At 40.5% G+C, this 26,872-nt stretch overlaps 2 protein-coding genes across 2 annotated transcripts in view; one reads left to right on the plus strand and one right to left on the minus strand.

The window, feature by feature from the left end:
- Positions 1 to 8,655, plus strand: part of gnl2 (guanine nucleotide binding protein-like 2 (nucleolar)) — a 33,108-nt gene extending 24,453 nt beyond the window's left edge. The window contains exons 13-16 of the mRNA XM_052036127.1: positions 2,101 to 2,540; positions 5,450 to 5,520; positions 6,557 to 6,633; positions 8,490 to 8,655. Coding sequence (XP_051892087.1) covers positions 2,101 to 2,540; positions 5,450 to 5,520; positions 6,557 to 6,633; positions 8,490 to 8,624 — 723 coding nt within the window. The 3' untranslated portion in view covers positions 8,625 to 8,655. The remainder of the gene's footprint in view (positions 1 to 2,100; positions 2,541 to 5,449; positions 5,521 to 6,556; positions 6,634 to 8,489) is intronic.
- A 6,318-nt stretch (positions 8,656 to 14,973) lies between these two features.
- Positions 14,974 to 26,153, minus strand: dnali1 (dynein, axonemal, light intermediate chain 1). Its single transcript, XM_052036398.1, has 6 exons — positions 25,832 to 26,153; positions 23,551 to 23,684; positions 18,237 to 18,406; positions 17,218 to 17,396; positions 16,683 to 16,847; positions 14,974 to 15,868 (listed from the first exon to the last, which is right to left on the minus strand). Exons 1-6 carry the CDS (start codon positions 25,910 to 25,912, stop codon positions 15,833 to 15,835), a joined length of 765 nt encoding a protein of 254 aa, XP_051892358.1. The 5' UTR covers positions 25,913 to 26,153; the 3' UTR covers positions 14,974 to 15,832.
- Positions 26,154 to 26,872: the final 719 nt, after the last annotated feature.

Below are 26,872 nucleotides of genomic sequence, written 5' to 3' on the forward strand. Positions count from 1 at the left end.
AAAAGAGGAATGCTATCTCTCTGGATGTGAAAGTAAAACAGAAATGTCCCTTAAGGAAGAGCGCTGTATCCTTCAACAGCAACAACTTAGATCGGAACTAGCCTTTCAATTAAGGCAGATGCACATCTTAATTGTTTGTCCCAGCATCTTCGACTATTGCCATTGTGGGCATCATGTGGGCAGAAACGAACATGGCGCGAGTGAAGTCGGTTGTGCATTGTATACTATAAGACCATAAAACAGAGGAGCAGAAGTCAGCTATTCGGCCCATCGAGTCTGCTCCACCATTCTGTCATGAGCTGATCCATTCTCCCATTTAGCCCCACTCCCCCGCCTTCTCACCATAACCTTTGATGCCTATCAATCTCTGCCTTAAATACACCCCATGACTTTGCCTCCACAGCCGCCCGTGGCAACAGATTCCACAGATTCACCACTCTCTGGCTAAAAAAATTTCTCCGCATCTCTATTCTGAATGGGCACCCTTCAATCCTGAAGTCATGCCCTCTTGTACTAGACTCCCCTACCATGGGAAACAACTTTGCCACATCTACTCTGTCCAGGCCTTTTAACATTCAAAGTGTTTCTATGAGGTCCCCCCTCATTCTTCTGAACTCCAAGGAGTACAGCCCAAGAGCCGTCAAACGTTCCTCATATGTTAACCCTCTCATTCTTGAAATCATTCTAGTGAATCTTCTCTGAACCCTTTCCAACGTCAGCACATCCTTTCTTAAATAAGGAGCCCAAAACTGCATACAGTACTCCAAATGAAGTCTTACCAATGCCTTATAGAGCTTCAACATCACATCCCTGCTCTTATATTCTACTCCACTAGAAACAAATGCCAACGTTGCATTCGCCTTCTTCACTGATTGACTTCACAGTGCATGTCCAGGATCCTGCCTGCATGTGCACATTGTACCACCGGGGAACTTGAATTGAGTTTACGGAAATGCACACCGGTCACCCTTTCTGGGTTTTGGATAAAATTCATTCGGATAGCACATAAAAATATTGAGCTATGCAATAGAATTGGAAACTGGTATTTTTAAATTTGGACTGTTCATGATATTAAATAGTTTTCAGTGGTGATAGCATCTTTCGGTGTAATATGTACAATTGTCGTCCGGAAATCAATTTTCCCTTTCTATCCGCCGTAAATAACACAGTGCCACAAGGTTGATTCGAACAAATACCTTTATTAGCAGTGCACCGCTAGGAGAATTCTCTTCAGCACTCATTAAGAGTCACTTCCCGAGTTCTCTCCGAACAAAGGGCAGACAGACATTTATACAGGAATTGTCACGCACGTCCCATGCAAACGGCGTGGCGATTTTCGGTCAAGCTATAGAGATCCCGAGACAGCTATCACACCTTTTGTCTTAGTATAATTGAGTTATAATCAAGGCTTTCAAAGGCAGGTATCACCCTTCATTGTTCAGACCAAGTCTTCACCTCGATGTTAATTACACTCAGTATCGCCACCGTCTGACATATCGGAATGGTTCGTTACCCGAAACAAAGGCAGTTAACATACTTAACATTCCAACCTAACTAGTGGGTCAGCAGCTTGCTAGTCCTTGCTAAAGAAATATAAATGCATATATATATATTTTGTTTGCCAGTTATAGGTATGGTTGCAATTCTTAACCCTTCACTTCCTCACCTTAAACTTTATGTGGAACAATTAGAACATAGAACATTACAGCACAGTACAGGCCCTTCGGCCCACGATATTGTGCTGACATTTTATCCTGCTGTAAGATCTATCTAACCCTTCCCTCCCACGTAGCCCCCCATTTCACTATCATTCATGTGTCTATCTAAGAGTCTCTTAAATGTCCCTAATGTATCTGCCCCCACAACCTCTGCCAGCACTCTCTGTATGGGGAAAAAAAACTTACCCCTGACATCCCCCTTATATCTTCCTCCAATCACCTTAAAATTATGTCCCCTTGTGTTAGCCATTGTCGCCCTTTTATTACTTTTATTATTTTTGGAGGACATTTTCTGATTACTTATATTTGATCTCGTGAAGTGCAAAATTATGCACAAAGCCTGACTGTTTTCTCCAATAGTTTTCACTTCTATGTTTTCCAGCCATTAACTGTGTCAGAAGTGGAAAAAGAGACTAACAAATCTGATCAAGTGAAAGAGTCATTAGAAGAAGTGGTTGTTGAAAAAGAGCCTGAAAAAGCTGAGAATTCAGCTGTGCCGCAAATCGTTGCACAAGTCAGGCAAAACTTCGGGAAAATCAATGTGGTGCCTGAATTTTCTGAGGCAGACCTTCTACCTGTAAACATTTCTGACGCTGAAGAAGACATTTCGGAGGAAGAGGGGGAGGAGGAGGAGGATGAGGAGCAGCAGAGAAAGGAGGATAGTGATGGGAAAGAACCAACTGGTGCTGGACTAAATGAACTTCAGGAGGAGAATCTTCAACGTGAGAAACCAAAGCAAGTGCTGCGGGATTTGGATGAAAAGATTGCAAAATACAAAAAATTCTTGGATAAAGCCAAAGCAAAGAGATTCTCAGCTATAAGGTAAGCTTATTGATTTCCACTCTTTCTTTCTCTCTGTTCCCTAAAAAAAATCCCCCTTCATCAACAACCCAGTGCAAGAAATTGTTTCCTGAGAGCTTTTTATTGAACTTAACATTATTACTTAAGCAGACACTCTACCAAAAAGATCTCGTTTCAGTGAACATGGCTTTTAGGATCTTCTTATGAGGATAATGCCTATAGTGGCAGTCAAAAAAACTGGAAATCTTAAAAACAGAGAATTGCTGGAAAGAAAAACTCTAAGTCTGGCAGTATCTATGGAAAGAAAAGCAGTCATCATTTCAACCCTTCACTCACAGATCTGTAATGTTGACTGTTTCTCTTTCCACCGATTCTGCCTGACGCTGTTTTTCTAGCATTTTCTGTTTTTGTTCCAAAAATGAGGGCATTTGTATATCAGGAAAGAATGAACAGACTAGGTCTCATTTCTCTTGAGAAAAGAAAGCTCTGGGTAACCTGATAAGTGTCCTTTAACATTTATGAATGACTTTGATAGGGTGGATGTAGAGAAAATGTCTCAGCTTGTGAGGAAAAACGTGGTTAGAGTCCATCAGCAGAAGACAGTCACCAAGAAATCCAGTCGAGCATTCAGGAGAATGTTCTTTGTTCAAAAAATGGTGGGAATGTGGTTGAAGGAGGTGGTATAAATGCATTTCAAGGAATGTGGACACTCATAAATGAGAGAAGAGAATCCAAGGGTTATATTTAGATCAGGAGAGATGGAGGGGACTCAAATGGGAGTGTTGACACCAAATGGTCCGTGTCTGTGTTCTATAAATACATGCTAAAGAAGAGGATAGGAAGGCTGAGAAAAGGGGTCACAAAAGAGACTCAAGTCAGGAGAACACATTGGGTAGAAGTTAGGATAGGATAATTTTATGGATCATTTATTAACTGAGTAGAATTTGAGTCAGTGCAAAATCAGCTGTCATCATTGATCAGAAAGGGTATGGATTATCGGCAAGATGGAATGTGTGCTTTAAGCAGCATACAAAAGCGACTAGATTTAATATTGCCATTTCACTCCATGGAATTCAACTGAGAAAAAGCACAGGGTAACAGCACATCGTTCTAATCTTGAGCATTATTATGCAAACTATGGCAGCAGATGACCTAAAGCCAAGTTAAAGAGTTTGGTTTTAGAAAGCATCTCAATATTTAAGGATGGGGGCACTGCAGGGACAGGGTGTTGGTTGGCTGAATATTTCAATTTCTTCCCCACACCCTGTCCCTACAGTGCCCCCTTCCTTAAAGATCAAGATGCTTTTTAAAACCAAACTCTTTAACTTGGCTTTAGGTCATCTGGTGCCGCATTTTGCATAATAATGCTCCTCTGTAAGGCCTTTGTTTTGGGGTAGCAAAGAATGTAATAAGGGGATGATTGGATTTACAGCAGTAGTTGTGCAGAGACTGCAGTAAAGATGGATGATTTCTTGGAAGTGAAACTAGGTGACCTTGGTGAAAGAAAGTATAGAATTAGAAACTCAGCTTGACCTGTAAAGGACACCAGCGTTGTGTATGGTCGTGGTAAAGCCTCAGGCAGGAAGAAGGGTTTATCGATGTGAGGCTATCCAGCCAAACCATCCAATCCGTGTCCCTTGGTATAAAGGAAAGATTGATTTGAATAATATGGGTGAGATCACACTTGGGTCTATGAGAAATTTTTATTAGGGTTTTTAAGAATTTCCTTAACTCTTCCAGGTTTTTCCTTGTATTTTGTCATCCTAAAAATCCAACCTCCAGTTACGTCTAACTTTTGATGGAAGGTTTTACACACAGTACTACAGCTCTAACTGCTGGCATCATCTGAAGTTAGTCGCCTGTGATGTGATATGGTATCTGCAGGGCAAGTGCTGTGATTCAGAATATTGAATAGTAGCTTCATTTGGGAGTGTTTCTTCTCCAGCATATGGTGTGGAAGAATCTTTCCAAGCTATCTATTACAAGTAAAATTTTCTTAAGATCTCCTGAACCCATAACTGAACTATGAACAAATGTTCATTCCTGATGGCACAGTAGATTCCTCTTTCATTGCATATGCCACAGGTGAAATAAACCATAGGATCATTATTCTTTAGAAAGTATTGAGTATTTAATTTGTGTCCTTGAAAATACAATGGGCCTGTATCAGTTTAAAATATGTTGAGTTTTGCCTTTAATGCATTATTTTTATTTGAATCCAGAGGGATCAAGGGATGTGTGGATTGGATAAGAACCTGGAGTTGAGTTAGAAGATTAGCCAAGATTTTGAAGGCCCACTCTTGCTCTTGGTTTTTTATGATCTTATGTTCCCTATGTTCATATAAAGTTTTTGTTTCACTGCATTTCCTGCCATGGTTTTTTTTTGTTATAGAGATGGTACATTCTCTGCAATAGCACGTGGGGTGGCACAGTTACACAGCTAGTGGAGCGGCTGCCTCACAGTGCCAGAGACCCAGGTTCAATCCTGACCTTGGATGCTGTCTTTGCGGAGTTTGTACATTCTCTCTGGGACTGTGTGGGTTTCGCCTGAGTGTTCCAGTTCCCTTCCACATCCCAAAGGTGTTCAAGTTAGTAGGTTAATTGGTCACTAAGTTGCTCCCTAGAGTGTAGGTGAGTGGTAGAGTCTGGGGGAGCTGATGAGGATGGGAGGTTAAAAAAAAATGATGTAAGAGAGGTGGTTGATAGATGGCATAAACTTGGTGGGCCAAAGGGCTTGTTTCTGTGCTGTATTTCTTGATGTTTGTGATTCTGTGACCAATCTAGATGAAATTTAAAATGGATATTGTTGGAGGATGTAGCTACATACATTGGTCATTCAGCAATCCAATTGACATTAAAATTTGACATTCTGTTCCCTGTTGCTGGCAGAAGATTTTTTTTGTGTAACATTATTACTTCTAACGTTTTAGGATTTCCAAGGGGCTTACCACAAAATTACTCGCACAAACAGGTCGAAAGACAACTGAACCTACAGAAAATGGTAAGTAAAGACTTTGTTTTTTGTGAAAATAAAACATTGGTACAAATCTTCTTTTAAATCAACGGAGATAAATCTGCATTCTGAATTTAAAAAATCTGCTTGGAAATTTTCTAAGAACAGTTTATTTAAGTTGCATTTCTGGGGACATTACTTTCACTTATTCTTCACTTTAGTTTCAATGATTACATCAAGAAAGATGAAGTTTGAAATGTACAGTGCCTTGAAAAGTGCATTAAAACAGCACTGATGACAAGGTCCATGAGCCATTACGGAGCTGGCAGATGAAGCAATTATTCTGAAGGTGGCAGAGGTGGGTGGGATTGTGGTTGAGAAGGTTGTCTTGAATCGCAGACAGGATGATGGGAGTATCGGGCTGGAGTTATCGAAGGGAATTGGGGTCAGGCAAATGGGGGATTGTAGCTTGAAGGACAAGGGAAGTGGATAAAAAAAAATCTCTTCTGGAAGGTCATAGTATACCTCAGACTGTCTGGCTGCAGATCAGCTAAGATCAGGACTCCTTTACGTACCACCAAAGCAGGCCACAACCCTTCAGTCTGAGCTTTGCAAATGTGCTCTATGTATCTTCTGAATTTATCTTGCACAAATGAATTTAAAACGTACATTGTGCACTGTTTTAACATCACTGTACGTGCCCAGTGGCGTGTGTGTTTACCACGACAGAATTTCAAGGCTATATTGTGCACAGTAGCGATTGGTATGGACGATGAAGAGTGATGCTGTTGAGGTGGTTGGCTGCTTGAAATCTGCAGTGCCTTAAATATATCACCAACTGAGGATTCCTTAAAACTTACGGAACTTGAGAGTGATGTTAAATGGTGCACAATGTATGTTTTGAATGTTTTCCTTTCACATGTTGAATTGATTTATTGTTTCAATGATGTGAAAGGGTGGATCTGAACTCATTCCTCTCCTTGATTTCAAATAGCTCTTTATACAGTGGAGTCCAGCTTCTCTTTTGTTTTCTCACTTTCAAAAGGTTGCTATTTCTTTAAAGCTTCCATTGAACTTTTTACAGGTGGTAGAGGAGGAAAAAGAAAAGCTCAAAACGAATCAGAGGACGAACAACCTCCTCCCAAACTCTCATCCAAAGAGGCAAGTTTTTTTCTTCCTACACAAGATTCTTTGTTGAACATGATAATGTAACAGCTCCTAAAGAACCCCCTTTCCCCACTGTGGGGGGAAATAACTTCACCTGAGCAAAAGTTTTTCTCAATTTACATAAATATCTCAAATTCTGTTTAAAAAAATAAAATATGCTGAGGATCCAGTAAATGACAGTGAATTCTGATTAATTTAAGACAGTTTCTAGTTGTATTCATGCTGTTTTAAATGGTATGCAGTTGTGATCAAACTGAACAAATGCTGAGCTTGAGAATCTGAGGTGCATTTTCTGGATTTGCCAAGCACACCAAATAGAGAAAGAGTTAATAATTACAAAATACTGGTAGATATTAATGATTGTGTAGCATGGGCTTGTAACAGGCAAATTAATGTGACGTATTTTAGTGCAAAGACTAAGGAGGCTTGAATAATGAGAGTCCAATTAGGACAAAATTTCTCATAAACATTTATATTTGTTATGACAAGTTAGGAGCCATTCTGCCCATTAAGTCTGTGTTTGACTCCAAGAGCCATGTCATCAATCCCATTCCCTTATTTTCCTGCAACCTATAAACCAAAGAAATCTGTGGTTACGGATACATAAATCATTAAAAGTAGTGTTTTGGTTCCATAAGGTGAGGTTTTCAAATTAAAACCAAGCATACAATTCATTTCTGAATGGATAGAATGCATAAGTCTGGAATTTACATTAAACATAGAGAACCTAGGTTGGAACAATCTGTGCTTGTCCCCAGTGCACTGCACCATTCTGTTTTCTGTTGTTATGAAATGGATATAGAGAGCAGAAAGAAAATCACAGCAATATTTGGGGAGCTGAGAGTTATAACCTTCAGTAAAGGTAGAACTGTCTGAGCTTTTTGTTCTAGGAAACAGAAGGCTGAGTGGTAACATTAGGAGAAATGATGGAAGTATTCCACTTAGAACCATAGAAAACTACAGCACAGAAAACAGGCCATTTGGCCCTTCTAGTCTGTGCTGAAACATTATTCTGCTAGTTCCGTTTACCTGCCCCCAGCCCATACCCCTTCAGACCTCTCTTGTCCATGTATCTATCCAATTTACTCTTAAAAGTTAAGAGTGAGCCCGCATTTATCACATCAGATGGCAGCCCATTCCACACTCCCACCACTCTGAGTGAAGAAGTTCCCTCTAATGTTCCCCCTAAACCTTTCCCCTTTCACCCTAAAGCCATGTCCTCTCGTACATCTCTCCTAATCTAGGTGGAAAGAGCTTACTTGCATTAACTCTATCTATGCCCCTCATCATTTTGTAAACCTCTATCATATCTCCCCTCATTCTTCTCCGCTCCAAGGAATAAAGTCCTAACATGCTCAATCTTTCCCTGTAACTCAACTCCTGAAGACCCGGCAACATTTTAGTAAATCTCCTTTGCACTCTTTCAATCTTACATCCTTCCTGTAGTTCGGCGACCAGAACTGCACACAACTTGTAAGAAAAGTTTTTTAAAAATTAAATAAAATCACAAATCTAATTGTGAACTTGAGAGAAATTTCTTACCTAATGAATGTTAAGAATGTGGAATATTGAAAGGAGAAGCTGAGGTGAACAGCAAAGGAACATTTAGACACTAGATAAACGCATGAGGGTGAAGGAATGAAAGGGCGTGCCATTCAGGTCAATGAAGGGGGAGGGTGGACCCTCATGAAGTATGTTATTAATATCATCTGAGACATTAGGACTACATTGCATTGTAAGCCGTGCTGTCTAAATCGGCCACACAGCCAATGGCTTGTGAACTTTGTATTGCTAATAAATCTACTTGGAAGCTTTCCACTCATTGAGGTCTTGTGATTTTATATTTGCAGAAGCGAAGACTGGACCGTATGCAGCACTCAAAGAAGGTTGGCGTCCGGTATTACGATACGCACAACGTCAAGAACAAAAATAAAAACAAAAAGAACCCTGCATCCAAATCACAGAAATGTAAAAAGAAACGATAACTTTGAAATAAAGAGAGTGTCTGTTTTTAAATGAATAGTGAAATTATTTTTCCAAGTCCTGCGATCTATATTTAATATAGTAATTATGATTCAATGCAGGAAGGGATGCAAGTATTGATTTTGTCGCTTTTTGTGGTGTCATGACCTTTCCCCTGTGTTGCTTGGTTTTGAATTCAGGAATGATCAAGGCAAGAATAGGAGAATTTAAGGTAATCCAGAGATGAGTGAGGTAATGCATTTGGGGAATGTAATAAAGCAAAGGAATATTCAGTAGACAGAGTGTGATACCCCCAGGTATGTAAAGGTTGAAGGGCGGGTAGATAAGGCGGTTAAAAACGCATATAAAAAGCATTTATTTACTGACAAGCATAGAATAGCAGAGCAGTATCGGTATGCTAAAATTGTATAATATACATATTGGGCCACAGCTTGAATAACGTGTGAAGTTCTGGCCACCACATCAGAAAAAATTTGAGTGCAGAGGAATTTACAAGAATGTTGCCAGGATGATTTAAAAAAAAAATTAGCAATGAGGAAAGATTGGATAGGCTTTGGTTGTTTTCTTCGGATAGAGGTGCTATGGAGAGGCTTAATTAAGGGACCTAGACAGAGCAAATAAGAAGGACTTGTTGCCCTGGGCAGAGGAGTTAAAAGCGGCCAAAGTAGTGTGCAGGTTATTAGATTAATTCCTGCCACAAAACTTATAACAGCGCAAAGTTTTATTGTAGTGAGTGAAATCCAGAAAGGAGGCTAGTCCAGTAAGATGATGGTGTGCCACTCTGCTGGCACCATGTGATTGAAAATGTACTTTGGACAGAGTGATGTAACAACCGTTTCACAGTTGTTTCATGTTACACTGGAAACTCTACTGGACACATCCATGCATGAGGTCCACACCCTTCTGGAGCACTGCAGAGGGCATTTGTATATGTTGTCCAGGAAAGAACCTTTGGGCGTTGCCAGGACAACTGTTTCCAGTGCTGGACTCAAACCCCACAAGAATAAAGATCCACACCTTTCTTTGGGCACCAGTCCATCCCTGATCAGCCAGGCTCCAATTGCCCAAAAAACCAACCCTTCACCCAGACCCTCTGATCTCCCCCTTGGATCCTTATCCTCTGGTGACAGCACTTCCCTCCCCCACTGAGCCTCTAACCACCAGCTCTCTCCTGTCATCCAGTCTGTGAGGGACCTATAATGACAACATAATATACAAATTAGGAGCAGGAGTCAATCATTTAGATCTTCATGTCTGCTCCACCATTCAATAAGATCATGGCTGGCCTAATTATATTCCCACCTACTCTGGTAACCTTTCACTCCCTTATCAAGAATCTAACTTCACCTTGAGAATGACTCTGCTTCCACTGTCCTTTGAGGAAAAGAGTTCCAAAGACACTCAACCCTCTGAGAGAGAAAAAGAAATCACCTTGGTTTTAATTTGACAGTCCTTTATCTTTTAAGTGTTCTCCATAATGCAAGTTTCCTCCTACAAGGCTATCATCTTTTGACAAAAAAAGAAATAATGACTGGCATAACTAGCTTCAATCACACCTGAAAACTGATCTCTGGGTGTAGAGGCTAAGGGGAAAATGTGACTATTATCAAATGCATCTGGTTTCAAAATGCTGAGTTGTTCATTGGATTCAGTTTTATTCCTTTTGCTTGTTGTGATGTTCACTTTGAATTTTTGTTTCAGAAAAATATTTAAGTTATTCCCCAAGAGATTTGAGCATTACTCTGAAGACTAGAATTTATTGCTTATCATTAATTATTCTTGAGAAGCTGCTGATAAGCTGCTTGCTTAAGCATATCGTTGAAAACTAAGGTTTTAGAAATAATAATGTTCATCTAAATCTTTTCTGATTCAGTAACAAAATCTTCAGACACCATGTAAAATATCCGAATATTATGGCATGCATTTTCTTTTAAGCCAAGCGTAATTTTTTTTGCATTTTCCCATTTCATCCTTGTATTGGATCTTGCCTGTCTGCCACCATACAATGGGATCTTTTGTAAGCTGGTAAACAATCATCTTAAATGTCCTCCTTGTGCTTTAGTATCTATTATTAAAGATTTTTGGTGATAAACCTGTAACTGATTATTCTATAGTCTAAAGGAAAATTGTTTCACCTGAATGGTTAAAACATTAGTGATAATAAGATTCATGATTTTTAAGGGTGTTCTTCCCAGATATTGGTCTCTCTTGACCTCAGCTTCGCCACCATCTGTGTCAACCTTCAAGGGATAATCATCTGCCATTGACACCATCTCCAGCCTAGTGCCACCATCAAACATATCTATCCTTTTCAGTCTGCAACAAGATCTGCTCCCTCAATATCTCACTCCTCTGCAACAGCCTGGTCCAGCTAATAACTGGTACATTTTAATGTAGTGTTGCTCAGTATGTTGACAGCTCTACACTGGGGAGACCAACTGAGTGATTGCTATGTTGAAACCACTACAATCCATCAGGATCACCCTGGTTTCTGTTTGTTCTTGATTCTATTGTTCCGACCCTGATCTCTACAACCAGAACTATTGTAGTGAGGCTCAGTACAACTCGTGGAACTGCACCTCTGTGTTCTCTTAGCTGTTTTACAGACTTCTGGGCTTAATGGTAAGTTCAACAACTTTTAAGTTTCAATCATCACTCCTACTGGTTTGACAGCAATGCTGAATGACTGTACCAAGAACCAAGGAATGGAAGGTTGGGTTGGTGCATTAGGGGAGGTGAATTTCCCCCTCAGTATGACAGTAATGGGGTCGGTGAGTTCATTTACCACCTTTGTCACATTCCTTGGCTACTGGAGCTTTCTCCTTGGGAAATTTTCCATGCTGCAACCATTTTCAAATACTAGACGACGTGCATTTCAGGTGAGAGGAGGAAGTTCTTTTACACAGAGTGGTGGGTGCCTGGAATGGGCTGCCACGGATGGTGATGGAAGCAGATACAATAATGGCATTTAGGGGGTTTTTAGACGAGACGTATGAATATTCAGGAAATGGAAGGATAAGGATCATGAGCAGGCAGAAGAGATTTAGCTTAACTTGGCATCGTGTTTGCCACAGACGTCATGGGCCAAAGGACCTGCTTCTGTACTGTTTTATTTACTTCACCTCAGGGTCCACTTATTCCCACTTGCTTTAGATTGTCAAATATTTTGTCTCTGAATGTCACTTCTTCACCATCACAGACCTTACTTATAAGATCTCTTTATTAGTCACATGTACATCAAAACACACAGTGAAATGCATCTTTGCGTAGAGTGTTCTGGGGGCAGCCCGCAAGTGTCACCACACTTCTGGCGCCAACATAGCATACCCACAACTTCCTAACCCATATGCCTTTGGAATGTGGGAGGAAACTGGAGCACCTGGAGGAAACCCACGCAGTCACGGGGAGAATGTACAAACTCCATACAGACAGTGTCTGGAATTGAACTCGGGTCGCTGGTGCTGTAATAGCGTTACGCTAATCGCTACCCTCTTTTCCCCCATGTTGTGTGATTAGAAACTGCAGGCCTTCATGCTCACTTGTGCACTGTTAAGTTTATTTTTGGTTGAAACCATTGGAATTGAAGAATCTTAAGTGCAAATTATATTCAGCATGTACTGAGTTGACGTGGTCTTCTAGTTAAAGATACAGCACCAGTTCCTCACCCTCCCTACAAACAGGGGCAGTACAGTTGTGCACATGGTAGAGCTGCTACCTCACAGCTCCAGTGATCTGGGTTCAATCCTAACCTTGGGGGCTGTCTGTGTGGAGTTTGCCCACTCTTCCTGTGCCCCATGGGTTTCCTCCAGGTGCTCTGGTTTTCCTTCACATCCCAAACACAGGCAGGTTGGTGGGTTAATTGGCCACTACAAATTGCCCCTATGGTGTACGTGAGTGATAAAAATCTGGGGTAGTTGATGGGAACATGGGGAGAATAAAATGGGATTGGAGTGGACTTGGAGGACCAAAGAACCATGTACTATAACTCTGACTCGATGAACTCCTATCCTGCCTCTGGTGTGAATTAATCACCATTGTGAATTTCTGTGAAATGCATCTGTTAGAGGGCATTTGAGGAGGCTCTTTCATGCAGGATAGACTGTAGTGCTTTCAGCATAGCAATCACCTGAACTGCATTTGGTCTCTCCAGTGTAGAGCTGACAACATATTGAGCAACACTACATGGAAATGTTATCTGCTGTTAGCTGGACCTGGGTGTTGCAAACAAATGAGATACTGACAGAGCAAACCTTTTGGCATTCTGAAAGGGGGAGATGGTGGCACTAGGCTGGAGATGGTGGTAATGACAGATGATTATCCCTTGAAGGTTGACACAGATGGTGGGGAATCTGCAGTCAAGAGAGACCAATATCTGGGAAGGACACCCTTATAACATCATGAATATCATTATCTTCTCTTAAATTCATCCAAGGGAACAAATAGACATCTTTCTAAAATTTTTAGATCTGAGAAGTTATGGTAAGCAAATGTAACTATTAAATAATTCCAAATAGTTTTGTTAAAAGTAATTTTAAATTATTTGAAATTCAGTTACTCTTGATTTTTTGTGTGTGTTTAATTAAATGCATTTTCAGCTTTAATAACAAAGTTAAGTAGGGTTATCGCCCTTGAATGTATAAAGGTTTTCATCCAAATAGTTAAAGGAATTCTAAAGCAGTGGACGTTGGTGCTGTTCTTGATTGTTTTAATGTTTGATGATGACCATTTGGGCAGAAACCTGAGGAAAATTAAGTGCAAGTTGTGTCCAAGATTCCACTTGTGCCCAATCTGAAAATGTTTGGATGTTGTACTTTGATATTTCAGAAAGGTTGCCATTTTTCAGATTCAATCACTTACCCACATATCTTGCAATAGTACAGCAATTGTGAATTTTGAGATACTTTAAGCTTCAAACCTACATCCTTGCAGAAGTGAAAATATATTTAACTTCCAACTTGTGAAGTAGACAAGGTGTGGCAGAAAGGGAAGTAAAATAGAGTCCACTATTGGCTGATAATTCCCTCCTGTGACTGGCTTTCATTTCAGAGGCTGTGCCGGTATCACCAGTGTATTGTAACAGTGCTGTGGAACATTATTGCCACCTACTGATGGCAGTGGTGTTTGGCTTAGGAAAAAGGTTTAGCCAATAGTTGGGCTATGTGCTGAAAAACAGATTATTTGATCAGTTATTTAAAAAAGATCATAAAATGGGTTTGATTTTACAAGAGGAGGGGAAAATGTTTTATCTACTTTTGATGGTAGAACATTTGACTTCTAGGATACATTTCAATTATTTTGGTTTCTCTGCACATCATTATATTTTGTTCCTGATGAGTGTGGTATTTATTGCCCATTCCTGATAAGGCTAAGTTGTCAAGCTTGACAGGTCACTTCAAAGGCTGAACACATTGGTATGTTGCTTGACCTGTGGATAGACCAGACCAGTTAAAGAAAAACAGAAAAATGCTGGAAATACTCAACAGGCCTGACAGTAGCTGTGGAGAGTAAAAGTGTTAACCTCCTTTGTAGATTGTGAGTGTGCTAGCTGGATTTGTATAACCCTGTATTTTTAATCATTTTTTTTAAACTAAATTTTCTGGATTATTAATCCTTTAACAAATACCATCCCATATCCTTGAATGTCAACTCTTTCAAAACCTCAATTAAAATTTGTTTATGCTTCCCCAGCACAACTGTCTGCCTGCATTTTCAGTGCTAATGGTTATATTCTAGGTTAGAACATAGCCGGGCTTTCTGCTTCAATCAATGCTGACATTCTTTAATATTAAGTATATAACAGGTAATTGGAAATAATCTGTAAAATCAATGGTACAAGATTTAATGACCCCTTTAATGTTCAGTTCTCTTTCTGTTCTTGGGAAACCACAAGCAGCTATACAGTGGGCACTTTCAGAAAATAAATTTATCAACAGAGCTCTCCATCCAAGTGGCATCTGACTCATTCATAAATAATGTCCATATTTAGTTACCTAATTAAAAACCATTTTTTCAGTGCAAGTTTTGCAAAAGTGAATACAGTAAATGTGACAAACGCTAATTAAAAGATCCTAATTTGCAACATTAGTGTGAGTAACATCTGCTCCTTTTTTCTATCACTTTAAGCCGCTTCGTGAAATGATTCAGAATTTTTCTTACTTGTTCACAGTGCATTGTCCAGATCGATGACTACATTTGCGCTTGGCTATGTTGTCTCATTGGCATGACACAACGTAATATAAATTTCTATTTAGAAGAAACCAACACTCAATGTGTATGGGCGCTTGTAAATGTATAACTGAATGAGTGATAGGTGATTTTTCCAATAAAAGAACTGAGTCCTTCAAATACAAAGAAGTTTAAGTAATTTATTTAAAAGAAATAAGAACAGATACATTATTCTAAGATTTACAGCACAATTAGTACTGTAATGGCAATTTAAAAATTATTGTGAAAATAGTGTGATACTGTTAAAGGAAAAGATGGGATATAGAACAGACTCTCAATGCCTGAAGGAGTAATAAGGGACAAATGATTTGCAATTTTTATTCACGTGTAAATGCCAAAGAAATTCCATTCTAATCAGTCGTCAATGTTTGTATATTTTAGGGTTTTTTCTATTAACCCTCAGTTTATATAAATTGCCAAGGTGAAATCAGTTGTTACAGCTGCATGGTGTCTCCACGAGCAGATAATTTTCCCCAAGAAAATACTACATATTGTGAAATCTCAGAGTGCATTCCCAAGGAAAACTAATAATAATAATAATCTTGAAGTGGACATTTTTGAATGGGGGTGTTTTAATTGAAACAAGTTGCGGATTCATTGCTGTTGTAAATTTTATTCCTAGCATTGTATTACATGTATCAATGGAATATTAGTGCTAACACTGGCATTATGGTAAATACGATGAAAATTTAAACATTGCCAGAACAATGGATAAAGGCAGTCCATGGACCGGCCAGCAGACTGAGATCAATAGGGGGTCATAATTAATGTTGAAATAAGTTATGTATGTAGTCACATGAAACACTGAGTTTACAGATCCAGTGCACCTTGGCCCAATTCCTGGTAATAGCCTTCAGATCATTAAGGTTCTTTTATATAGACAACACCCTTGCCTGTATGGAACTTGTACACTGTTTAAGTCACAGTAGTAGCGTGTATGAATTGTATATTCACGAGATTGTTTTTGGGGAGAAACACGATAATTTCATTTCCTCGGAGAAATTATGCCTTCCAGTTGTGCCTAGAACAAGAAAAGATATTTCTTTAGAATTGATTTTGCTTTTCCATCAACAATGTGCCATATAATGTACTATTACTAACAATAACCATTGAGAGCTCAGGCACAAGTTGGACACAGAACTAAAATGGCATGTTAATAATTCACAAATGCAGGGTATTTTCAAGTGTAAAAATGCCTTAATTCAAATGAGGCTGATACCCAATTACGTAAATTGAATTGATATTGATTTAAAGGTACAAACCAATTCCAATGTTTCCATTTGCAATGCTGATAGTAACCTATCCACTCTAACGGGTCATCAGCAGCGTTACAATTGAAACACTAAGTGCCATATTGTAATAACTTAACAAGCAGTGAACCTAATGATCGTTGACTGAGGAGAATAACATGGACATGTAACGTGACAAGTAACTAATGAAGGGGTGCAAAGTAGAAACTTCCAGCTGCTGTTTTGTCCAAATAACATTGAATTTTGATCAATTTGATCTATTCATTTTGGTGTGTCACATAATCAACCAATCAAAAGCTGGTGAATTGTTTGGACTAACTTTGGAGTTTAATCATACAGAATCCTGAACACTAACAGCTGCATGGTGACAATAATGCAATACAGAAGAAATACATCCTTAATAAGGGATATTTATATTTAACTGAAAGAGGAGACACTAATTCTGGGTTACCAAATTGAATAAACATTTCCCAATAGGCATGCAAATTTGCAAAGGATAAGTCACAATGAGGCCCCAGCTACGTTCACTGCTATTTTCGTTACAGGTTGTCAGTGACGAACTTCGGTTTAAATTGTTTTGCTCACCTTAAGTTGCTGATTGGTTCGTTTGAGAAACTGAATTTCCTCTGCATGCTTCTTCTCCTCCACTTGCCGCCTTTCATTCTCCCTTTTCTCTATAGCTTCGCATTTTGCTTTCTGTTCATTGAGCTGTCTCTCCAGATCTTTCTTTTCTGTTTCCAAATCGATGATCTAGCAAGGAGAAAATTTGCAATCAGAAACCATAATGTTGTCAATATTAATCTCAAATATTATTTAATGTAATAAAGCCTTTGCAGATACCAGTTCTTTAAATATGCTACTGATAGTGAAATATTTTATGATGAGAGAAGCGCACATTGGCTATTCTATTCATTTTCAGGGGTGCAGTTTGTACTGGTGTTTTATCCACTTTTAGACATTCTACCGAGTTCATGCTGTTCCCTTAAAAGCAAAGAACAACTCTCCAACAAACAGATGTGTGTTAGTAATGCAGCCAACTGAAAATCAAATCCATTTTTAATTACTAATCCATTCATAGGGGTCACTTAATTATAGTTTTTAGCCAACAGTAAATGTTTACCTTTTTTTCCATGTCAGTTTTGCCCTCTTCTGCTTGCAAAGCTTTCCTCATCCCAAAAGCGACACTGCTTTCGTACAGTGTCTGATAGGCAGAGATGGTCATGCGGATCTCGTCACGGACCCGCAGCAGCAGTAGTCCACGCTCGGCACAGTTGATGGTGACTTGTCTGATCAGTTCATCTGCGAACACACGAAGAATGCAAAACAGAACTCAGAAAAGTAAGTTTTGTCTCACATCACCCATGTTCCCCGCTGACGTCAAAGGAGAAGAACTCGTGATGCTGCATCACGGGATAGTAAACATAAGGTGCCTATTTCCAAGATTTTCTTAATTCCTAGCTTTTTTGGTATAAAAATATTACAAGGAAATACAGTTCACATTTATGTACCTTCTACATTAAAGATAATGTAACCTCTAAACCATACTCTTCCACGTCAGAAAATAGTTACAATCTGACTATGCAGTTGAATAGTTTGCCTTTTATCACAGCTCACATTGTATCTGAACGTTATCATTGCTTATTGAATTGTACAGTGGCGTGTGTAATCATCTTTCCAAGAAACAAATGAGGTTATGTTAACATTTTTGATCAGTTTAACATAACTGGTCAGAGTGGGAATATAGATATTAGATTTATGAGGGCAAACTTTCTTTAGCTTTGTAATACACTCCAGGGATATGTGCCAAGTTGGCGCGAATGTGAACAAAACTCTTATCACTGGCAAGTCTCAAACCAGTGCCAGTTCAGATTCATAAAAATAGCTGGAGCTAAATGCTGGCAGCAGGACTGGAGAACTGATGCTGACATTTGGCTCCTTTAGGTGTTGATAGCCAACCTCTGCCAAGTGAAAGTGAGTTTTCAAATTTCTCTATCCATTGTTTAGAGCATGACATTTTTATGTTAGATTCTTATTTTTATGTGCAGCAGCATTCAGTTTACTGAATTTCACTATAAATTTTTGTTAACCTCAATGACTTTGTTCATGTAACAAAAGATTAGAAGACACACAGTGACCTACCAAAACACTGTGAGTAGAGCTCTCTGCGGACTGGGCAAATTCCAGTCTCTCGAGCTTGCCGTTGTTGCAGCTTGATGTCCAGTTGTTCCTGCAGATGGACCACATCAATCCGAGTGCAGGGAATGCTAGATACCTGCTGAATCCACATCTGTGAGTTCTCCGTCCATTCCCTGAAACACGATATAAATCAACCCAGGCTTAGAGGGCTCATCAACCACTTACAGGTTTGTTGCTGATTGATTTCATCTGGCTGTGGCTTTGACTGAGCTGGCATTTGGTGTACCAAATGTCATACAGGGAAAAAAATGTCAATCCAGCACACTTGGGACTTTGGTGGTGCCAGTAAGGCAGATTTTCTGGACTATTGGATACTCCAACACACTTTTAATTAACTTTTTTTTAAATTGTTACACAGAACAATACATTTTCCAGTGAACCTGGTAAGTTTAAAGGGAATGTGGAAACAGGACCCAGCACGTTTCAAGGGAGTTTGGGAAACAGAACCAGGTGAGTTCACGGAACCGGAGGAACTGGGGAGCCGGTGAGTATTAAAGGAGTGTGGGAGCGGGGGCCCTGGTGTGTCAAAGGGAGCGTGGAAATCGGTGCCCTGGTGTGTCAAAGGGAGTGTGGAAATCGGTGCCCTGGTGTGTCAAAGGGAGCGTGGAAATCGGTTCCCTGGTGTGTCAAAGGGGGCATGGAAATCAGTGCCCAGTGAGCCAGATGATTTCATTGTATCTTCTTCAGCAATTGTTCTTAAGTTGGTGGGAGTTGGAGGCCATCCCTCACAGAGTGCAGCATGACATGGAGACAGAGCAAAGGGAAGGCAGAGTTTCCGGTAGAGATAAAAAGGGTCTCAGCAAGAGGCCATATCCGCAAGGGGTTTTCAGCTAGTAATTCTCCAACCTGAGACTCAACAAGAAACGATGCCTGAGGGATCTGTGCTTCAGTGAAGATGGCCTTACAGACAACAGTAGCATGGGTAAGGAGGAGGAATCTGTGAATGTGGTAGAGCCACATTTTCAAATGAACATTTAATAAAATAATACAAAAAGTCATTACAGGTGGATGGAGGAAGGAAGTTCTTTGTGTTGGGGGTAATATGTTACCACGATTGGTTAAAGGACATAAAATAGTGAGCATGAATAAATGGGTCTTTTTCAAGTTACCATGCTAAAGGTATTCCACAAGCATCATTGCTATTCTGTCAGCTATTTACAGTCCATATTTGTCACACACAAAAAGACATCAAGTTTGCTGATGGTCCACATTCACAGATTCCTCCTTTTCCATGCTACTGTTGTCTGTAAGGCCATCTTCGTTGAAGCACAGATCCCTCAGGCATCGTTTCTTGTTGAGCTAGATGGAAAGGTGTACTGTGAGGGGCACGTGCTAGAAGTTGGAATTCCCTCCCCTGGTCAGCTACACGTGGGCTGCATATCCTGATACCACTTGTAATTCTGAACAAAAACTGTGAAACTACAAAAGATAGTGCTTCAAGGTTTTAAAAAAAGCCACCTGGAGAAGGCCAATGTCAATGGGCTGAGAACTAGTTTAACATAAATTAGAATCAACATTCAGCAGTCAACACCATACTTGAACAATAGGTGCATTTAAAGTGGAGATATTTCCGCTACATTCTCAATACCTTCCTATAAATGAAAAGTTCAAGCCAGAGTTCCATAGATAACCAAAAAGATTAGAGAGTTAAATAGTGTAGAAATAAAAAGAGCATACGACAGATGCCAGGTTGTTAACCCAAGTGAGAAGCAGTTGATTACAGAAAGTTCAGAGAAAAGGTGGCAAAAATGATGCAGAGAAACGAATAACAACAAACATAAAAGGGGATCCAAAAATATCCTATAGGTGTATGAATAGGGAAAGGGTTTTAGGAGGAGAAATGAGGCTGATCAGAGACCGAGAAGGCAACTGATTCATGGTGGCAGAGCCTGCACTGTCACCTTCAACGGACTATGCATGTATACTCCAGATCTCCCTATATCCCTTTTAGAATTGTGCCTTCTGGTTTACATTGTTGCTTTTAATTCCTCCTTCCAAAATGCAACATTTCACATTTTTTAGCATTAGGTTTCATTAGGCACCAACCCATTCATTCCACCAGCCTGTCTCTATCCCTTCGAAGTCTACTATCTTCCTCAAAGTTCACCACCCTTCTATGATTTGTGTTTGCAAATTTGGAAATCCTGCCCTCTACATCTCAGCCAAGTCATAAATATATATTCAGAAAAACAGTGGTCCTGGTCCTGATCCCTGGAGAACTCCACTGTATACTTCGCTCCAGTCTGAAAATTAACCTCACACTTCACTCTCTGTTCCTGTAACTTAGCCAATTTACTGTCCACGTTGCCATAACCTCTTTTATTCCATGGCCTTCAATCTTGATGACAAGAAACAGAGTTAATGTTTTGGGTGAATGTTTGTTTACTCTGAAACTTTAACTTTTTTTTCTGTTCACATTTGCTGCCTGACTTGCTAAGTATTTTCAGAATGAGGCCGGATCTGTGCAAGGCCTCCGTAGGAAATTAGTCTACTGAAATTACTAATGACTGGGGTGCGCATTTCAGAGATGTCAAGTGCAACTTGCAGTGAATGAAAAGACCAAGGGATCATGACAATTCATAATCATTGAAATTTACAACTATTAATATAAGTAGTTAACTAAATGTATAATATCACGTATGAAAATAATTTAATTGCTTGTATTAATTTATATTTTTTAAGAGGAAAAGCAGTGCTGTTTGTTTTCGTGTGTGTGTTTGTGTGTGGTGGATGCTACCCCCTCATGAAACCTTGCCCACTGCTGACAATAATAAGGCAAATGGCAGCACAGACAATGCTGGTTGGGGATTGAAAATATTATGAGCAGCTGTCTGCAATGAGTTGAATGTCCATGTGTTAGTCTTGCATTACAATTCCAGCACTATCCATTGTAGCCTCCAGTGAATCTGCTACTTTAAGGTAAATAAGCTGTGTTTCTTTTTGTTTAATCAGTGTGCTCCACGTTATATAGTCAACAGTTCAGATCTAATTTATAGTAACATTCCTTGATTTGAAAGCATTGGTGGGCCAGGTCTTGCTGCCCAAGATCTATTTGCACCCAGATGTATTTGGTCTGAATGTGGAGGGCCAATCTCACTGGCCTGATGCATTTCAGACTCCAGCAGTGTGGCCTCAACAGTAGAAGGGCCCCCAGTGCACTGATGATCCTCCACCCTTAGAAGCACTGACCACTGGCAAAGCCCTGCCTCCAGGTTTGCAGGCTATAGAAACTACAAATAATTTTTACAGCTTTTAAGTGTCTGATATTGACATTTGAACAGACTATTAAAATTGAAATAAATAAATTTGAAAGATGTCAAGATAATTAAAAATACCTCAAAAACTAAACACTTATAAATAATCAAAAACATTAAACTAAGGCAAAACCATTACAGTAAAATAACTGAAGTTCCCCTCTGCATCCTGCTCCAGAGATATTCTATCCCCATTGACATCAATGGGGTCTTGGATCCTACAGCAAATCTAACCTCGGGTACAGTCTGAGAAGTGTTCCCCTTGGATAAAGGTGGGGAATCTTAGCAGGACTGGACTCCACTGCTGGGATTCTGCAGCAGAACGAACGGCAGATTTAGCATTCTTAATCTATCACTAAGTCCAGGACTTCTATTCGGAACCATGGGCACTAGGCTATGAGATTTGGCCCAGGACATATGGGTAATATTGTATCTCACTTAAAAGATTTATGAACTGTTAAATGGCAACGCATTTAGAATGACTTTACCTCTGGAGTGGAGGTTACATAAGATGAACAAGTTCCCGTTTGTCCTATCGATGTGCACCACTTCAGCAGGATGTGGAGCGGGGTGGAGGGAAGGGGGTGGAGGTGAGATGCCATAAGACAGTGGAGAAGATTGAGAAAAACATTGGGAAAATGACACTGCCTTCTTTAACATCAATCCACAATGTTATCTGTTTGTTGTGGGTCTGTTGGTTGAAATTGCAGTTTGCACACCACCATGTAGCAGACTAAGGGTAGAGATGAATTTCTGAGGCAGCCAAATTTGAGAAGGATTCTCCACAGTTCCTTTCAAATGGTAGATTCAAAGGCTATAGTGAGGTCCTATAAGGTCTCATTACAGGGTTGGTATTGCTCCCTGCATTTGCCTGGGGAGTTGTCGCATGGCGAAGAGTGTGCCCATTTGCCTCTGGTTGAACTGAATCTACAACCCCACTCAGGGACTAACTCTTTGGTCCTGGGAGAAGATGGTTGAGGAGGACCCTGGTAATCACTTTCCCTGCAGCAGACAGAAATGAGACCTTCAGCAATTACTGTAATCCGATTTATCTCTGAGTTCCCCTGGTATAATTCCTCTTCCCAGATGTGGAAAATGAGGTGCTAAATTTCTGCTTGATGTTATTCTACACTAAGTTTCAGAACTTCAGCAGAGATGCTCCAAACTCAGTCATTGAGCTGCAATGCTTGTGTAGGTGCACGTTCAGAGAGCAAGCTCCAAATCACAGTCAGTGTGTTCACTGAAAGGAATGAGAGAATGGGCCTAACACTGAGCATCCATAAACAAATGTCCTCAACCAACCTGCTCCCTTTGCACAACACCACACTTTGATAAAAAGGTCCATGAATGGCCATGGTAAACATGGAGCATGATGCCAGAGAAGGTAAGTATCAATGATAAAGCTCACCAGCGCCTTCAATGTTCTAGCAGAGTCTTTGGCCAGTTGAGGTGGAGAATGTACAAAGATCAAGATCTCAAACTGGGCAAAAATTCATGTTCCACTAGGGAGCAGTGACCCCTACAACTCTGTACATTTCTAAAACGTGGACTATAGCAAGTAGGTCCGGATAGGTATAACCAGTGCTGTCCCCTAAAAATCCTCCACATTCAGTAGCAGAATAACCAAATCAGCATCAGTGTCTTCTCCCAGGCCAATAGCCCCAAGCACTGAAGTTCTAATTACACTCAGCCATTTCTAATTGGCCAGCCATGTGGTTCACATGTCTGATACTGGACTCCTGAAAGACACACTCTGATCTGAGATCTAAACCTGCAAATGATTATCAGGAGGAAAAAAATCAAAAATGTTTTCAAAGCAGTTCAATAAAATATCCTCTACACAAGACCCAAATGTCAGAAAGGGCTGAATTAAAATTAATTTGAAATACACTATCAAGCAAACAATAAAATGGATGGTACAATGTAATACTACTTCCTGTGAATTAGAATCTTCATATTTATCTGCCGAAATCCTATTTGCCAGAGAATTCCTATCATCTTACCTGGGTGGCAAAATTGCATTTAAAATCTCTTCAGTCTGCTTGGTGACGTCAACTGTAAGTGGTTTGGGTTTTGGAGGACTTGGAATTGGTGATGTAGAAATGGGCTGCTGGGGACTCACCTTCAAAGCGCGAGCCTGTAGTCATGAAAAGAAAAATTAAACTATGCAACGCATCTCAGAAATGTATTGTAATCCCAGCAACTACTAATCCCTAGCAGTTGTGTTGGAGGAAAGAAATTTTGAAAACACATTGGAAACAAGAAACCCTTTCTAAAATGTGGGCATTTCTAAGCCGAGTTGTTTAACAGCTGATCAAAAAGCTCAGTGAAGAATGATTCCATTCATTGGTTTTTAGTAAGATTTTAAAGTCCATTATAACAATATGCTTCAACATTCTACATCTTTTAATTGGCCTTCTGCTACAGCATTTTATGTCACAAATTACACAAAACAGAAAGTTAATAGTTGTGGGCAATTCCAAGGTAAAACCTATCTCATTATTCTTTAACAAAAAAAGGTTGAACACAAAAAAAATCAAGACAATGAAAATGTGTCTGTTATAGTAATTTCATCAGTGGGACCCTTGCCTCTGAGGGAGAAGGTAGTGGATTCATGGCAAATCAAAGGATTTGAGCACAACATATAAACTGGTACTAAGGCCATGCTGCAGATTTGGAATAGATATCCCTTCATGTTTCAATTTTTAGAAGACAAATTCAGCATAGGTCTTACAAAGTTTGTAGTTGGATACCCCTGCCAGAATTGCACATTAAGCCTGCCTCCTGCCACTTTGGTAAAGGTTGACCAAGGGATTATCAAAGCAACTTTAGTATTAAAATAGGGATCCCGTCCTTGAATGCACATCCTAAGAATTAAAGCCGAGGAGCCTTTCTTTCAATCTCTTATTTCTGCCTCCCAAAGAACACATTATACCATTGCTCAAACATTACCATTTACAGGGCATCCTCACCTCTCCATCAGCAAGTTGCTAGAAACCTTTTTCTGACTACCAAAGATTTTCATTTGGCAGCTGTTCAGAGAACAGATCAGTTAAACTGATAGTTTATGGCTGCAACTGCACTGTTTGACACAAGACGTCCATGAAAAGAAATAGGAATATGGCTGAGGTAACCAACGGGGATTCCATGGCAACAGCAGACATAACTTCAAAGGCCTTGGCAGATCACAGAAGATGACATGTGAGTTAAAGATCAAGAAGGGGTGGGTCTTCTGCAACAGGACACTACTGTCTGTGGTTGTGGCTTTCAATTCCACACCACAGGCTCACTCCAGACTGAAATAGATAACATCAGAATTTTCAGTCACGTAATTAAACGAATGTCCAGTGTCCTGTCCTGAACACAAAGTCTTTGGTTTGGCCATTGTTGAGCAGTGAAAAGTTCTAACTAATCCACAACTTGATATCAAGACCAGCAGTTGGATGGCACTAGCACATCTATGGAAGCAAACTATACAGACAGACCACTGGGTATTTTCAGAAATACATGAGCTGATTTTATGCTTACAGAAAATATTGCTGCTGAATCTGAGGGAGCTTATGATGAAAGAAAATACTGTACAGGGAGAAAATGATGTGATGTACTGTTGAGGCAAGTAGAAAACTGAGGGCAGGCTGGGAGAAAACAAATAAATTAGGACAGAGAGCAGGAGACATGAGCATAAACTGAGATGGACAGGGATATAGGGGAAACCAGAATAAACTGGAGAACAAATGCACTGAAGGTCAAAAGCCAGCAGAGCGCAGAAGGGTACATGGGATACCAATAAAGGCTTTGGCTAGGATATTCTCAAGGATCTGGACAAACTGAAGTTGGACTTGAGGCACATTGAGTACGCTGCGTGTTATATATACAGCAGAATTTTAGGAAAAAATGATTTTAGAAACAAAACTGTACTTTGAGAGGAGTATACTAGTGAGAGGAACAAGAGTTTGCAGGGAGAGCAACTGGGGATAGGCAATAATATACAATATTTGTGGGCACCAGATTGTTGTGTCAATGAGTTGTTTGACAGAGAGCAGAAGCAGTTCCCAACATGTTAGCCAACATCTCCCATGCACTTCCAGTAAGAGTCGTTAGATAGTGGTAAATTTATCTCTCCATAGCCCAGAGTGCCATGGATAAACGTAGCTGTTGGATTTGCTGAGGTTAGTGAACAAGGTGCAGATCAAGCTCACGTGTTATTCCAAGGAACCAGTGAGGGCAAGCCAAAAACAGATCTTTGGTAGGGGGATTACAAGGTTAAAACTGAAGACCTCTCACCTTGGCTGATTTTTTCTCCGTGTTCCTGCTGACAAGCAGTGGATGATCATATTTCAACAGAGAGTCTATCGGGGGAATCATCTTTGCTGCTCAGGTCTGCCCAGTCTCCCCTAGTTTCCGTCTCCTGGCCTGTCTCTCGATTTCCCAGCTGCTTTCTCTATCCCAGTTTATTCTGGCTTCCCCTATATCCCTGTCTGTCTCAGTTTATGCTCATCTCTCCCACTCTCTGTCCTCTCCCTCTCTCCCTACCCCACTATTTCTATCCCCCCCTATCTACTTATCTTGCTTTCTATCTATCTCTATTCCTCTCTCTCCTACCCCCTATCTCCCCCCTCTCTCTCCCTCCCTCTGTCTCTATCTCTCCCTATCTCTCTCCCTCTATCTCTGTCTCCCTATATTTCTGTCTCTCCCTATCCCTCTCTACCTCTATCTCTCCCCTTATATCTCCCTCCCTGTTTCTTTCCCTCTCTCCTTCTCTCTCTCCCCTATATCTCCCCCTCTCCCCGTCTCTATCTCTCCTGCCCTCTCTCCCTCCCACTCCCCCTCTCTCTCCCTCTCCTTCTGTCTCCCTCTATCTCTCTATCCCCCTGCCTCTCCCTCTCTCTATCCCTCTATCTCTCCCTCTATCCCTCTCTCCCTATCTCTATCTCTCTACCTCTCCCCCTCTATCTCTCCCTCCCTCTCTCTCTCCCTCTCTCTCCCTCTATCTCCCCCTCCCTCCCTCTATCTCTCCCTCTCTCCCCTATCCCTCTCTCCCTATATCTCTCTCTCTCTACCTCTCTCCCCTGCCTCTCTATCTCTCCCCTCCCCCTCTATCTATCTCTCCCTCTATCTCCCCCTCCCTCTCCCTCCCCTCTATCTCCCCCTCCCTCTCCCTCCCCTCTATCTCCCCCTCTCCCTCCCCCTCTATCTCCCCCTCTCCCTCCCTCTCTATCTCCCCCTCCCTCCCCTTTATCCCTCCCTCTCTCCCCCTCCCTCCCCCTCTATCTCCCCCTCCCTCCCCCTCTATCTCCCCCTCCCTCCCCCTCTATCTCCCCCTCC

The sequence above is a fragment of the Pristis pectinata genome, chromosome 22, assembly GCF_009764475.1.
Source record: "Pristis pectinata isolate sPriPec2 chromosome 22, sPriPec2.1.pri, whole genome shotgun sequence".
NCBI lineage: Eukaryota > Metazoa > Chordata > Chondrichthyes > Rhinopristiformes > Pristidae > Pristis > Pristis pectinata.